Source organism: Staurois parvus, unplaced genomic scaffold (genome assembly GCF_062004578.1).
Source record: "Staurois parvus isolate SC_StPar_1 unplaced genomic scaffold, SC_StPar_1.0 ptg000205l, whole genome shotgun sequence".
NCBI classification, from domain to species: Eukaryota; Metazoa; Chordata; class Amphibia; order Anura; family Ranidae; genus Staurois; species Staurois parvus.
In genome coordinates, this window is record NW_028318001.1 from 3,594,393 (window position 1) to 3,608,851 (window position 14,459).

Sequence of the window (14,459 nt, forward strand, 5' to 3'; positions counted from 1 at the left end):
GACTGGAGTAGGATGGACAGGGACAATTGGTAAACCTGTGCCCCATTGGTCGGTATGCTTGCTCTGCTGTGATCCATTTCAGGGTCTCATTATATTCTGATATCTGTCATGTATGAATTCAGATGAATTTCCACATTTTTGAGTGGGTTTTAACTTCAATTTTCCTTATTATTCTGCATTTTCCACCATCTTTCCACACATCTGAATTAACCCCAGGGTGCATGTGCCTAAGACAATAATGCAAATGTTTGTTTCCTCTATAAAGTTCAGCAGAACAAAATGTGTATACTATATGAGTTGAATAAATACAGAATGATTATAATTTTTGTGTCTTTTATTTTAAATATGCTTGGTGCTGTAAGCATGATCTTCTTTCATCATTTGTTTGTGTTATTGTAACTATTTTCTAGTCTCAGTTGAATGTGTTTAAATCATTTCTGTATTTACAGGCAGAATGCATTTCAGATCACTGCGGTAGATGGTGTTTGCAGTGGAATAATTCAATGTTTATCTGCTGATGAGTGCATTGAGTGGCTACAATCTATATCATCTAATATTTCAAATCTCACAAAGCACAATGTAAGTAAAAAAAGCCTTTTACCTGTAATTCTTTTGATCCAATGCCTTTGAGATACCACCTTGTCTTATCTTCAAATAAGGGAAGCTGAGGGCATCTTTGTAAGCAATGAATATAATACTATTACTAAATCATTTATAAAACATTCATGAAAAGTGAGCTTCTGCCTGGGGTTTTCATTTGTATTTCTGATATCAGGGATTGAGGGGCATTGTTATATAGATCTGTTATTTAGTTCTGATGGACCAAGAATTGTAAATGCAGAATACTAATGAGTATTGAAATAAATCATTGCTATTAGCAAAACATTTTCCATTGTAATGGATCGATGTTGTGCACAAATGTATGCAGCATTAAGCTAATAGATTATCAATGTCAAAAAACAGGGCTGTTCTTCAAGTTAAAATGTTTTCAACTTAGTTTTTTTTTATAGGATTCATTTGAAAGCCTGCATAAAGATTACATTGCAGCATTTGTCACAAACCTTTATACATTTGGAAGAAAAGGTTTCTGATCTCTGTAATTATCTGGATGTCTGCATGAATGACTCCTGAACTGAGATCTGATCTTCATTACAAGGCTCAATTCACTAAGCTATAATGCATACAATAGGAATCATTATTTTCACACAAGTGATCCTTATTTTCAGCTCCTTTTGCTGAAAATAATCATCATTATATTGATTCTTTTTGCTTAATGAATTGAACTTTAAGGCACAAAGATTAAACAGTCTTATTAAACACAACATATCCAGCATTTTAGGGCATTGCCATAGCTTTATTGCGTAAATGTCTTAATGCTGAGCTCCTGGGATAAAAACATCATGTAAAAAATATCTAAACATAAACAATAAATACACTGCATCTTGAAAGTCCTTAAATTAGGTGAAGGCATTACTTTTCTTCTTTTGGGCTTTTTCCCCTTTAGTTTAATCTGGTTTTCCCGGTAGTAATATAGTTTCTGTACCTGGATAGCCACACTCATTCCTTCACTATATCTATGGTGGGAACCATGGTTGTCACATTGGTTGGACTTAAACCATGTCTGTCTTTGTTCATCTCCATTGATAGTTTTAGGTTTAGATACACTTTAATTTCAATATTTAGTCAATGAAGGCTCAATACATATATTTTTAAATAAGTTGCAATAATGCTTTTATTTTATTTTTTTTACATATCAACACTTTAATGCCTTGCACAGCATGATTCCTTCCTTAATCAGGCTCCGCTGCTTTGCAGAGTGCTGCTAATATAGCATAGTAAGCTTACTATCAAGAGATAAGCCATGACTTCATCGACATGATGCTACTCCTTCATTGCCAGTGTTAAATTCTTTACATTTCAAGATATATTTATACAATTTTGATCATTTATGCAAAGAAGCTGATTAACATTTGACATGCTTCTCATTATTACCAACCAAACCCACTTATATAACCCTGTATACCTCCAACACTGAATTTCCTGAAGACAGACCTAATATTTAGCCATAACAAGCTCACTTAAAGCACGATAACCTTACTGGGTCTACCATTCCCAGGATTACCTAAATTATCCAGGAAACTCGCTGTACATGTGCTGACCGCGGCCAGGAGAAGCATTCCTATGTGTTGGTTATCCTCTAATCCTCCTTCAATGTCGATTTTGTACAAACTCATTGCTGATGTAAGACAGATGGAATATTTGACTGCACTACATAGTTGTTCGTTTGCTGTATTTGAGATGATTTGGCTCCCATGGGATACTTTCACCTCTTCTATGCCGGCCCACATTGCAAGGCCCTGACATCCTTTACATTGATATTTATGACTCCGCTGGTCCTGACACTATTTAATTTTGCCATCGATGTATCTTTCTGTTATGTTTATTTTCTTTTCTTATCCTTTTGAAATATACTGTTTGTATTTCATGAAAACCAATAAAAATTGTTAATATAAAAAAAAAAAGTTGGGCTTTTCCCCATGACTATCCTAAAGCCGGCCGTGCATGGGTCGAAATTCCGAGATAGTTTTCTTTCGAAAATCTTTTCTAAGAATTTTCGTTCGAGTTTCGCACCATTGGCCACAGAAACAGCCTATTTTAATGAAACCATCGAATTTGAGTGATTGGGCATATTGGAATTTTTTTTAAAAGCGAACTAATTTCTAATCAATGATGGGAGAATCATGTGAGAAATATAATTGCAAAAGAAACGAGGACCTGGAAAGAAAAGAAAATTCTTTGCCACAAAAAAATGCACAAAATTTCTGATTTTCTAGGGAAGATTTGTTTGGAATTCGATACGTGCATGGCCTGTGTAACACACAGCCCCGTGTAAGTTTTCCAGGTGTAATAAAATGAGTTTGTTGGTCAAAAAAAAAAAAAAAAAGCACGATAACCCATAGTCTCCCAGAGTCTTTTATACCCAAAACAATTTGGCTGGGTATTGGACAACATAGTGTTTCTCATGCCTAATGCCATAAAAATATCAACACTTCTCACAGACACCCATATATCTAATTAGTTTCTTAACCCTCTAACTGGAGTAGCTAAAGGTAATAAAATCAAAACCATCTGACTGAAGCCATGTTAACAAATCCCCAACAATAGGACCTTAGAATAAGCATTGGAGAAATGCATAAAGAGGAAAGAGGCTATAAAGTGTTTCCAATGTTCTGAGAATAGTAAGTAAATTATTCTAAAGACTGGTACACGGGGGCTGAATATCTAAACTGGCTGACATTCTGCCCTGTGTACAGCAGCCTATCTGACAGAAGCTGACCTAATATTTAGCTTCTGTTAAATTGGCATGCCAGAAAACCAGCAGCCACACAGAATCTGATCAGAATTCACACCCAATGGCTGCGAGTGCTGACTGATGTGTTCTGCTGAGGGGGCAGTCCCCCTGTCAGAACACAATAGCTTAGCAGGAGATCACTGTACTAACATTACGTAGTTAGCACAGTGAGATCCTCAGATGTTTTTTGTTCAGCCTGCTAGGTTGAATGAAAAAAAAAAACTACCTGTGGGTACCGGGCTTAGGAGTGCAGGAATTATGGCACTATTCTACTCTGCCTATCAGTGAGCATCAAAGATAACAGAAAAAGCACTGTGTTCAAAACCGAAGGAGAGAAATCAGCAAGGTAACAGCAAAGAGCACTCTATGTCCATGTATCCAGTAAAAGAAAAACACCTTCAGTGGAGGATTCCAGAGGTCCATCATATTTCAAATACCACCTTGATGCTCCACAATGCTTCGAGGACAGTGTTTGTTGATGAAGAAAATGTAAATTGTTTGTCGGAATTGTGCGGTATTATGTATACTGGAAGTATGTAAAAGCTCACACACCAAAACATCATTACAACTATGATGCACGGTGAAAGGGGAATGGTTGTTTCCATTTGCTTTGCTGCCTCAGGACAACAGCTTGCTATCAAAATTGTATCAAAAACAACCAGGAAAACCCGCTTTAGAAACTATTTTCTCCCCTAAATGGTTCTTGAAGAAGCTGAGCAGATTTGTTTAAACAGCGTATTTCATGTCATGCCACGTTTATTTGGGATTGATGTCTGGTCTGACTTGGCCATTCCAGAATGCATTTTTAATTTAAGCTATTCTGTTGTTTATTTGCTATTTTCCTATAAGGAAATGGGTTGGGTCTTAAAGTCAACATTGTATCTATAGCCATTTTTTGTATTATTTTTGGATAGAGCGTGGAAGGATTATAACTCTATTAGATTTTCTGTCATTAGAGAGATTTTTTCACTTTCTGTCTTGTAAAAAGTTTGTCTGCAGAACAGGAAGCAAGGGGAATCTCATTTACAGTAACACAGACAGAAGTATTTTTGTTTTTATTTATTTTGGTTAAATAGGGGAATGCTAGAACTTCTGTCACTTTATTGTTGTCAGATTTTCTCCTTTCTTGCTATCTCGTAAAACTTTCTCCCCAGTATGGAAAGTAAAAGGAAATCTCTCTAACTGAGCGGATAGCAGTAAAAGCTGAAAGAGGTTCTAATTTTTCCCATTCTGTCCAAAACTGAAAAAATGTTTCAGGTATGGATACACTTTAATAGATTTTTGATAACGTAATAAAAGAACAGACTTAAATAAAAAGAGCAAATTAACAGAAATATGACTTAATTAGAAAATTTGTATTTTGGAATGATAAATCAGGCCAGATTTAAATCACAAATATATTCTAAAAAATCAGTTTAACTCTAATCAGCAATTATTTAAAATATTTAGTGGAGAACAGTTACTAAAGAAGGTTTTTCCCAATCAGGGGGCAGCATTGGTCAGAGTGCAATAGGTCTACTCTAAGCCCAGAATCATATGAGCTCCCCGAACTGCTTATGTACTCATGTGCTTACTGCCCAGATCAGATGGCATATCCACCCCACTAGGTTATGAGAGCTTTGAAGGAAAGGAACAGGGGGAGATTTCCCTTTCGACTCCTTAGGGATACTAGAAGCTGGACATGCAATCATATTACTCCATATGTCACTGTCAAATAGTGTATGGAGGTGCTATTCACCAAGACATTTGACAATATGTTGATAATTTGTTCTTTGTGTTTTCTCTCCCCTCACATTTATGTGTTGAATGTCTCATTACATTTCAATTGCTGTAATGACTGTACTGTTTCACTTATTTGTTACTGTGCAACATTTGTACCTGAAGCTTAAATTTCAATAAAACAAACTTTTTTTTGGAAAAAAAAAGATGTTTTTTCTAGATACTAGATAGTAGGGTTCACATATTGTTTTCCATCAAAACTGTGGCTCTTTAAGGGTCCTCAGATACTACCACAAGCGTAAAGCTATAGTATTGTAAATGTTTTTGCTCCTGATAATATCTGTCCAAGTACATATTATGCAAATGAGCACCTACAGTATCTCAAGCTAGACAACCAAAATAATTAACTATTGTCATGTGAGTCATGGTTGCTCTCTAGAGAGAATCAGAAAGAGAGTTGTGTACACTTCAGTATCCCCACCATCTAGATCACAAGGTATTTTATATTTTAGTGGTGCAGCAACTCATATACTGTACTTTCTACATGCGCAGTAACATCTCCTGTCTGAAGGAAAGAATGACACATTGTAGATACACAGCAGATATCAGGTTTTGTCTATTATTCTAGGAGAGTTGAGCAGATGTAGGTGATGCATGTTTGAATTTTTCAAACCATGGGTTTAAGGAAAGAAAATTGCTTGATTCTCCCATCAACACAGTCAATGTTGATAAGGGAACCCCTCCTGCTGTGCTATTGCATTCTGACAGCTGTAGATTTCCCCTTCATCAGAATACAATGACCACTGTTGCTGGCTATAGCCAGTAATCATTTCTTTTTTTTGTTTTTTTCTTACAAAAAAAGAAAATATTGAAATATGCCTGATTCCTGCTGAACCGGCCAAATTTCAATCATTTCTTTTTTCTTACAAAAAAAGAAATGATTGAAATATGCCTGATTCCTGCTGAACCGGCCAAATTTGATCCACCTATGGCTGGCTTAAGTGTTTTTACAAGAAGGGGGTTGTTGCATTTCTTACATTTTAGTGGGATTTTGTTAAGGGGACAATTTAGAGATAAATAACACTTTCAGTTTTTTTTCTTTTGGGGGGGGGGGGGGGCGGTTGTGCAAAAAGTTTTCCTACATTCCACTGCCACCTAATTCACCACTGCACATTAGTGAAAGAATAGTAAACACACAGCTCTTTCAGGTTATGGTGAAACATGTTATCACCCCCTTCCCCCAGAAGATAACAGAATTTGTTAGTTTGTTATTGTGTCTTTTTTGGGGATTAAAAAGAAAGTACAAGTAATTCCTGTAGCTATCAATGTTCAAGGCGGTGTACAAAGTTTTTTTAAGCTGTATGTAAGCAAAATCAATGTACATGAGCATGATCTGGTAGATGAAGGCAGTCATATTATGTTTAATGACTGAAAAAACAAATAGACTAAAATGTTTTTTCATGCGTAATTATGCCCAGTTTAGAGTATTACTTCATTAAATGCATACAGTATATACATAAAATATGTAAGGTTTATGTCTGTCCCCTCTTTCATTGCTCAACTCCAAAGAACCAATTTTTTTTAGGCTCACGCTGTTTAGAACATTTCAACTCTCAACGTCTGTAACATCACATATTTAGTTAGCAAACATGTTCACAAACTATTATACTGTGAGGAGTCAGGTGACTGTAGACATTAGATACCAGATAAAAAACAACCAACCATTTGTTTCTATTATTTCATGGGCAATCTATTCATATGTATCTATCTATCTAGTGGATAAAAACTGGCCAGACCTCCGATGTCACTTTAGGAGCGAGAGGTGGTAAGGTAGCACTGGCTGAACAGGTGATTGTGTAAAGATGTGCTTAATTAAAAAATATAGAAATATAAAAAGTGTCCTTTTCAGTATGTGTGTGAACCTTAAAGCCAATTTGTAGAAATTAAAACTTAGTGACCCTATGACTTTTTTCTGCATTGCATTGGTCTTTATTGTGTCTTAAAGTGTTACTAAACCCACAACAGTAAAATCAGTCTGGATATGCAGTAAAGCATGCTTGTTATACTCACTGTGGAACCTAAGGGGTTAATCCTCTGCATTGTGCAAAAAGGCTGTTTGATCTTTTCTTCTCTGTCCCTACTCTTGTTGAAATGATCACCTGATACAGACTGAACCCGTGATCACATGCACATGCCCAGTTTGGTGTGTATTGCTAGAGAGGTTTTTTTTTCTTGGGAGAGTGCATGTGATCAGCATAGGGCCAATCAGCACTGTCCAGACAGAGAGTCAGAGGTTTCACATCCTCCTAGAGCCGAAAGAAAACTCCTCTTACAAGCTTTAACCAGTGCTCTGCTGAAGTCACAAGACTGCTCTAACTGCTGATGAGAAAAGGTATTTAGCAGTTTATATTTACTAAAATAATTGCATTTCCATGTTGTGTGTACTGTGGGAGACCAGATATAGTGAATGCAGGGTCCTGGGTTTAGTAACACTTTAAGTATTTAGTATACCCATGTTGATAAAGCATGCTTTAGTTTGAAAATTAAATTCAACATCTGGGTGGTTTCCTGAATCCAACACAATAATTACACCTCCGTTCTTAACTTTTATACTGAACCTCTGTATATGCTCTAGTTTGAATATTTGCATGAATTTGTGCTATATTTAAAGGATCTGTTTTTGCTTTCATAAACAACTTTTTGGGATATAATACGTGTGCCTAGTTTCACACTTTGTCCTGCAGCCTTACAGTGTTCTCTTTAAACTCATCTGTGGGGAAAGGAGAGCTGCCGATTGGTTTTGTACTGGACCAAATGAGCTACTGTCTGCTTTTCTCTAATTGTGCTCTCTAGTGATAGCTGGTAGCAGTTTACTCAACACCAAAACAGCAGGAACATAGAACATGGAAAATTGGGAAACACTACAGTGTTTTAAACTCACTGTTAGTTTCAGCACATAATACACCTCATTGAGTTTTTGATTTACAGGCTGCAGGAAACAGGGCAAATAGTGAATTAGTACTGAAAGTGCACATATCCTCTAAATGCATAAATACATAATAACTGACATATTTTCTTGAATTCCATAATGTAAAAGCTTCACTACGTCAAGCTGAATGGAAAATATGTCAGAAATGAATTGCTGCATGTACCAGGGAAGAAGTATGCGGGCCATAGGTTTTATTGAAAACAAAGCAATATTTTAGTGCACAGCAGTGCATAGTATAAAACCCTATGATGTCCTTAGTGAGCAAGTTTCCTAGAATTCTAAGATATAGAAGCTACAGTAAGCCAAGGAAAGATAAATATATTACAGAAATGATTTGCTGAACATACAGCAGTGTGGAAGTATGAGTAACATAGGTTTACTGATAACCTTTTTATCTCAACAATTCATATTTTAGGACACACTTCATCAAAATCATCTTCGCTTCATAGTCCTAGAAATAAAAATTCAAAGGTTTTATAGCAGACTCAGATACTGATCTACAAAATGAGTAGGACTGTCTAAAAGCAAATAAAGGGCAAGACAATTCAATATATAATAACACCACTGTGTAAAAATACAGCGGGAGAGCAGTTTAAAGATTGAAAAATCAATTCAAACAATTTTTGGGGATTTTGTGCACTCTTGTTTCACAGGGTTGGAACATTTGTACATAATAGAGAAGGTTTTCCAAATTTGGCAAAAACCTTAAATAGAAAATTGGACATACATCTTGTTTCTTTTTTGTACTTTGGAACAAGAAATTAAGATTTATAAGCCAAACAGGAATCACAGGAAATAAAAGCATTTCCTGGGCACTTTTTACAGTTTTGAGAAATCTTCACTTCATGATGGCTTATGGAACGACATTGATTTGAGAAACACTCAAGAATTAGAAAATATCAAGTCAAGAGTAAGCTTGTATAACCACTAGAGGTAAACTCAACACAGGATTTTTAATGTACACAAACATTTATTTAACATTAAAAATGAATTGCTGCAACAGATGTAGAAGACAGGGAAACTTAACTTGTATGGAGATTTCTGTATTTCTAAATTAAAGACTGTGATTGCACTTTGTGATTTCTTTAAAGTATATCTATACCAAAAATAAAAATGTAATATATTGGAGCTAACCAGTCCTTAGATGTGGTGGCTGCATTCATTTACATTTTTTACTTTATTTTCACCTGGTGACCCTGCCACCAATAAACTTCCTGTCCATTTTGCCAACTGACAATGCTTACTCAATATACTGTATTTATGGAATAGCAGTGTTGCATCCTAGGATAGGAGGTGTGCTAGGATTACAGAACACCTCCTTTTCTTCTCAACAGCATAAGGGGGTTCTGTAATGTACACATAGAATTGGGAAAAATGCTTACTGGTAAGTCAGATGACGTAAAGATCACAGAAAGTTATCATCTGACAATATTGCTGGTATGATCAACAGGTATTTTTGTGCACCTATGCAACAGATATAGCAAAAATGTTTCCAATGACATTTAACTGACCAAAAGAGAACAAATAGAAGTTGATTGTTAGTGTTTATCTACAATTTAAATAAGACTGAAATAGATTGAAAGGGTATTTTTTCATCCAATTGTCATATTTCGTATAAACTGCCAGTGCAAAAATGGTGGACCATTAATTCACATTGTACCTGGGGAGAGATTTGCACCTTAGATGCCGCCACATATTAACTGGCTGGATTAGTTCTCTTGTTGGGGTTATGATGGACCACCTATCTGAGCAGGATATAAAGGGGTTGGCATCAGCATGTGATGTTTTTCTAACAATATGCTGTCTACCTTCCTAGTTAATACCATTGTGTTTTCATGTGGTTTGCGTATGCAATGTGGTTTTCATGCAAAGACTCACATCACTAATATATGAAGTGGATGACCATGTTGTTCTACTATCCTGCAAAGATTGCTGGCTATGGTGTCCGTTTATGAACCAGCAGTAATAGATCGCTGCTCAGTTCTCCGGCATTCTCAGAGAACACAGTTCTCCTGTGAATGCCGTTTATGAAGCATATGTAGATCAGTTCTCCAAACGAAGGGAGAGCGGTCTACAAACGCTGGAAAACGGCTGATTTTACTATAATCTCGTGAGATTACAGTAAAAAATCAGTTTACTAAGCAGAGGTAAATTATCTCTGCTTAGTTTTCGTTCCCCTGATTCTCCAGCTCTGGGCTGGAGAATCTGGAGGGAGAACACAGATCTCCAGAGAAGGGCTGAACATATTCTCCTGGGTGTCATAAACTGTGAATGACCAGAGAATAGCTGTGATCCTCTGAATCGTAGCTATTCTGTGTGTCATAAACGGACACCTTAGTCAATGAATGATAGGTGTGTGTGCACTCAGCTTAGTTGTAATATTGACTAAGTGAATTTGATGGTATAGCATAATTTCAAATTCAAACCCTACTTATTTCCTGATGAAGTGACACATAATGTATAATCCACAAAACTCATCAAGAAAAAATCTGTCCCTTTCACACCACAGTTAATATGGAAACATTTTGGGGAAGATTGTCTTATTTGTTCAAATATGTGTTAATTTATAGGAGGAAAACACATGTAGGAGGCATATATTTATAATATATATACTATACAGTCAATATATTTGTATATCAGCTGAAGCATTTAATATGCAATATCATTTTTTGAATATAAAATAAACAGATGTGCATTTATATAGAACATGCTGTGTTTTGGTACTGTTAATGTACCAGATTGGCTGCTTCAATTATATAAGGTCTGTTGGCACCTTTCCTATAAAGGTGCTATACCCTTATAATATCTATTAATTCACAGCCCTTCATATACAGAAATAAATGCATATTGTCCTAGCTGCAAAATCTTGGTCTACTAATTTTGGTACACTGGAGATTAATTTAAAACTATTATCTAGATGGTATCTGGTCCCCTCACATATGTATGTATGTATCTAACTATTCCCCTAGATACTTGTGGGGGTCACCTATACATTGGTGGCAATGCCCAGTTGTCTCTAAATTTCAGATGCAAGGATTCCAGCTCATTGCAGTGCTTCTTCTAAAGATGTTCCCTAAAGACCAGAAAATGACACTGCTTATTAAAAAGCTGAAAGCAATTACCTTATACCAATTTAGGCTTCTGACTTATTTTTTCAAAGCCAAGAACAAGCCGTTGCAAAAGTGTGGAAATCTCCCAGTCTCAATTCCATAAAATAAAGCATTGCATCACCTGGTTTATGGTCAATGACAAGAGAACGGCAAAATGGAATGATAACGTGGCACAATTTGATAGCATATGAGCTCCCTGGGGGAACTACTTTTTTGCCACCTAAATTTGACCAACAGCTCCATCTTCATCCCCATTCCCTTTATTAGCCTCTCATTTTCCATTTGCAGATGTCCCAGTAAAGATACAAAGATGCCACCACTGCCTCATTCTCCATTTATTCAGTGGTCTGTCATTCCTCGGGTTGTACCTATGTGATGCCTACATAATACCCTCTATGATTGTACCAATTTGCATCTTTACTATAGTCCTACTGAGATGGGACAGACATGTCTTTGCACTATTCTGTACCTCTATATTCCTGCAATTTTGTAGTTTTTGCACTTATATAGGCAATGTGCCTTGGTGTGATGTTACACTTTGTTAAAAAGCACAAATTTCATCACAAGATTCTTGAATAAACTCTTGAATCAAAAACAATGCTGAAAACATTTTAAGAACACTTAGCTGCAATTTCCTTTGAGGACTAGCACCTTGATCTTTTTTCCCCTGCACCTGTAAAGATTGAGATGCAGACAATAAGTCCTAGATGTTCACCTCACCTTCTTGACCTTAACTCTATTTGTTACATTAGTTAGGTAAATCTATGGAAGCTGCCATTACTAATCTGTTATTAAGGTGCAAGTTCCAGAGCTATCATTCTTATCAATCTCCCGATAATCGGTGTAAATAGTTAGTCCCCATTACCCTTCTTAATCTGACTTATAACTTGTAGATCCCCTATATAGTGAAGTAGCAGTTGGCTTCTCAGTAAAAGCCAACTGCCGATGTTAAAATTTCACTCTCAATAAAGGCTTCTTGCTTTTTTTCCTTCTATCATAAGGCCATGTTGGCAACTTTCATAAAATGTATGTGTAAAAAGAGAACCCTCCCCAATCTAGTGACCAAGAGCTTGGAGGGACGGAATGTACATACTGTTAATTGGGGGTTATTTACTACAACTGGAGAGTGCAAAATCTGGCGCATCTCTGCATAGAAACCAATCAGCTTCCAGGTTTTATTACCAAAGCTTAATTGAACAAGCTGAAGTTAGAAGCTCATTGGCTAACATGCAGAGTTGCACCAAATTCTGAGTGCACCAGTTTTACTAAATCTCCCTCAATGTTTTATATGTACATATAATACCCTAACAGTTTATACAAATATATTGTATGTATACTTAATGTAATGTTCTTTCCAATAATAATGTCTTAATTGAGAAATATTAAAGTATAAAGATATCATTCCTACATGCTTAATAAACTTTTACACACTTTCAATAAAAATATTCTACAGAAAAATGATTGACTCACACAATTTGGAATGGGTGGAGTTGTGTTAGCCCAAACCTAATTAATACCATCTGTAAAGCTTTTGCAAATATGCATGTATTTTCATAGAAACTTCTATAATGTCTGCTTGTTTTAATTTTCCCAATCTTGAACAAAAAATATAACAATTCATATAATTCTAAGGTCCATCCATCCATATATATCAATAATGATAATTATTAGATATTAGATTAAAGAAGGCTTCCAACACACAGGGCTATGGACTCTATGTATGACAGCATTGATTGGCCCAGAGTTGTAACACAGAGTGTGTCACATGCTCCTCTATACCCAAAAGCATTTTCTGTGAGTATGTGCTCAGAGGGGTGGAGGTTGAATAAAACAAGCATGTTGCTTTGCTCTGAATGGGCAAAGCATGGGTTTCTTTTAAGTCAGTCTGAAGGGAAAAACAGAAAAAGAAGTGCTACTTAACCTTTTGTCAGACAACTTCAAGTTTCCTGGTTGGGGGCCTATTACTCTTATAGACTCCAATATTAACAAACAGAAACAATAAAAATAATACACATCACAACTTTTTTCTTTTTGTTTATAAGGACTTTAATTGGACTTTAAATGTATTTAATTTCTTTGATTCAAGCATGATATTTTTGGTTATAATTAATAAAAATAAACCCCCTCTCGGGTTTATTTTAGCAATAATAAAAAAAATGCTCCCACTTCACTATGAAGTATGTGTATGTAGTGACTAAAAATAATAAAGAATCAAAAATATATTGTCAGGAAAAACAATTTACATATATAATTCAGCTGTGTGCTTAGCAGTTTGGCTGGAATTCATCATTTAGGTGATTGCTTTTTAGAAAAATAAAACTTGCTGGTAATGTAAAATGTATTAAACATATTGGGCTGCAGTTGGATTACTCATTGCTAGCATGAAGGCAAGTGATGCATTAAAACACCAATATTTCATATCAGTATAGTATGTATAGTGAAGCAATGTGTACTTATTTCTCCCAGGCATCTATATGAATTTTTAATAAGAAATGTGTTTGCTCTGCTCCACTGACAGATTTAAAAGAAGTATGCACAGTCCTTGCTAATCATAAAATTCATTAAAATCCATATCACGAATTTTACAAGTCTCAGTTTGATGTTAGTATCTTACCCAAATTTGTCTATGAGGCCATTGTGCAGTGCAGTCTACATGCAGCAACTACTGTACAATATAAAATCAGACTGGTTCAAGAAGCATCACTGGAAGACCAGAAGAGACAAGGAGATAAATAATTGACTATTTGGGGGTCCTTTTATGAAACAGAGATCAGCGGCGATCCTGAGGATCTTTGCTGATCTCCGATCATCAGTGGTTTAGGAAACAGAGATGATCAGTAGAGAACATATTCTCTGCTGACCATCTCAGCACACAGTTGGCCAGTGTATGAAGGAGCAATGTCAGCCCTTCACTGGTGATATGTGTTCTCCCTCCAGATTATCCAGCTCAGAGCTGGAGAATCGGAGGAACCGCAAACGAAGCAGCGATAATTTACCGCTGCTTAGTAAATGGTGTTTGACTGATCTCTTACTGTAATCTTACGAGATTATAGTAAAAGCAGCCAATTTCCAGCATTCAAATCGTTTGTAGATCGCTTCTCCCTTCATTCGGAGAAGTGATCTTCACCGCTTCATAAAAAAGCATTCAGAGGAGAACTCTCTCCTCTGAGAATGCCGGTGAACTGAGCAGCGGTTATTTACCACTGCTTGATAAAAGGACACCTTGATCAGGTATCCGATTAGATCACAAGTTCCTACTTGTGTTAAAGGTGCAGCCTTAAGAACTGTC

The 14,459-nt window shown here is 36.0% G+C and overlaps 1 protein-coding gene across 1 annotated transcript in view; it reads left to right on the forward strand.

The window, feature by feature from the left end:
- The window catches only part of SNTG1 (syntrophin gamma 1), a 709,360-nt gene that overhangs the window by 631,688 nt on the left and 63,213 nt on the right, over positions 1-14,459 (forward strand). Inside the window, exon 14 of the mRNA XM_089678410.1 lies at positions 450-579. Within this exon, the coding sequence (XP_089534536.1) occupies positions 450-579 (130 nt within the window). The remainder of the gene's footprint in view (positions 1-449; positions 580-14,459) is intronic.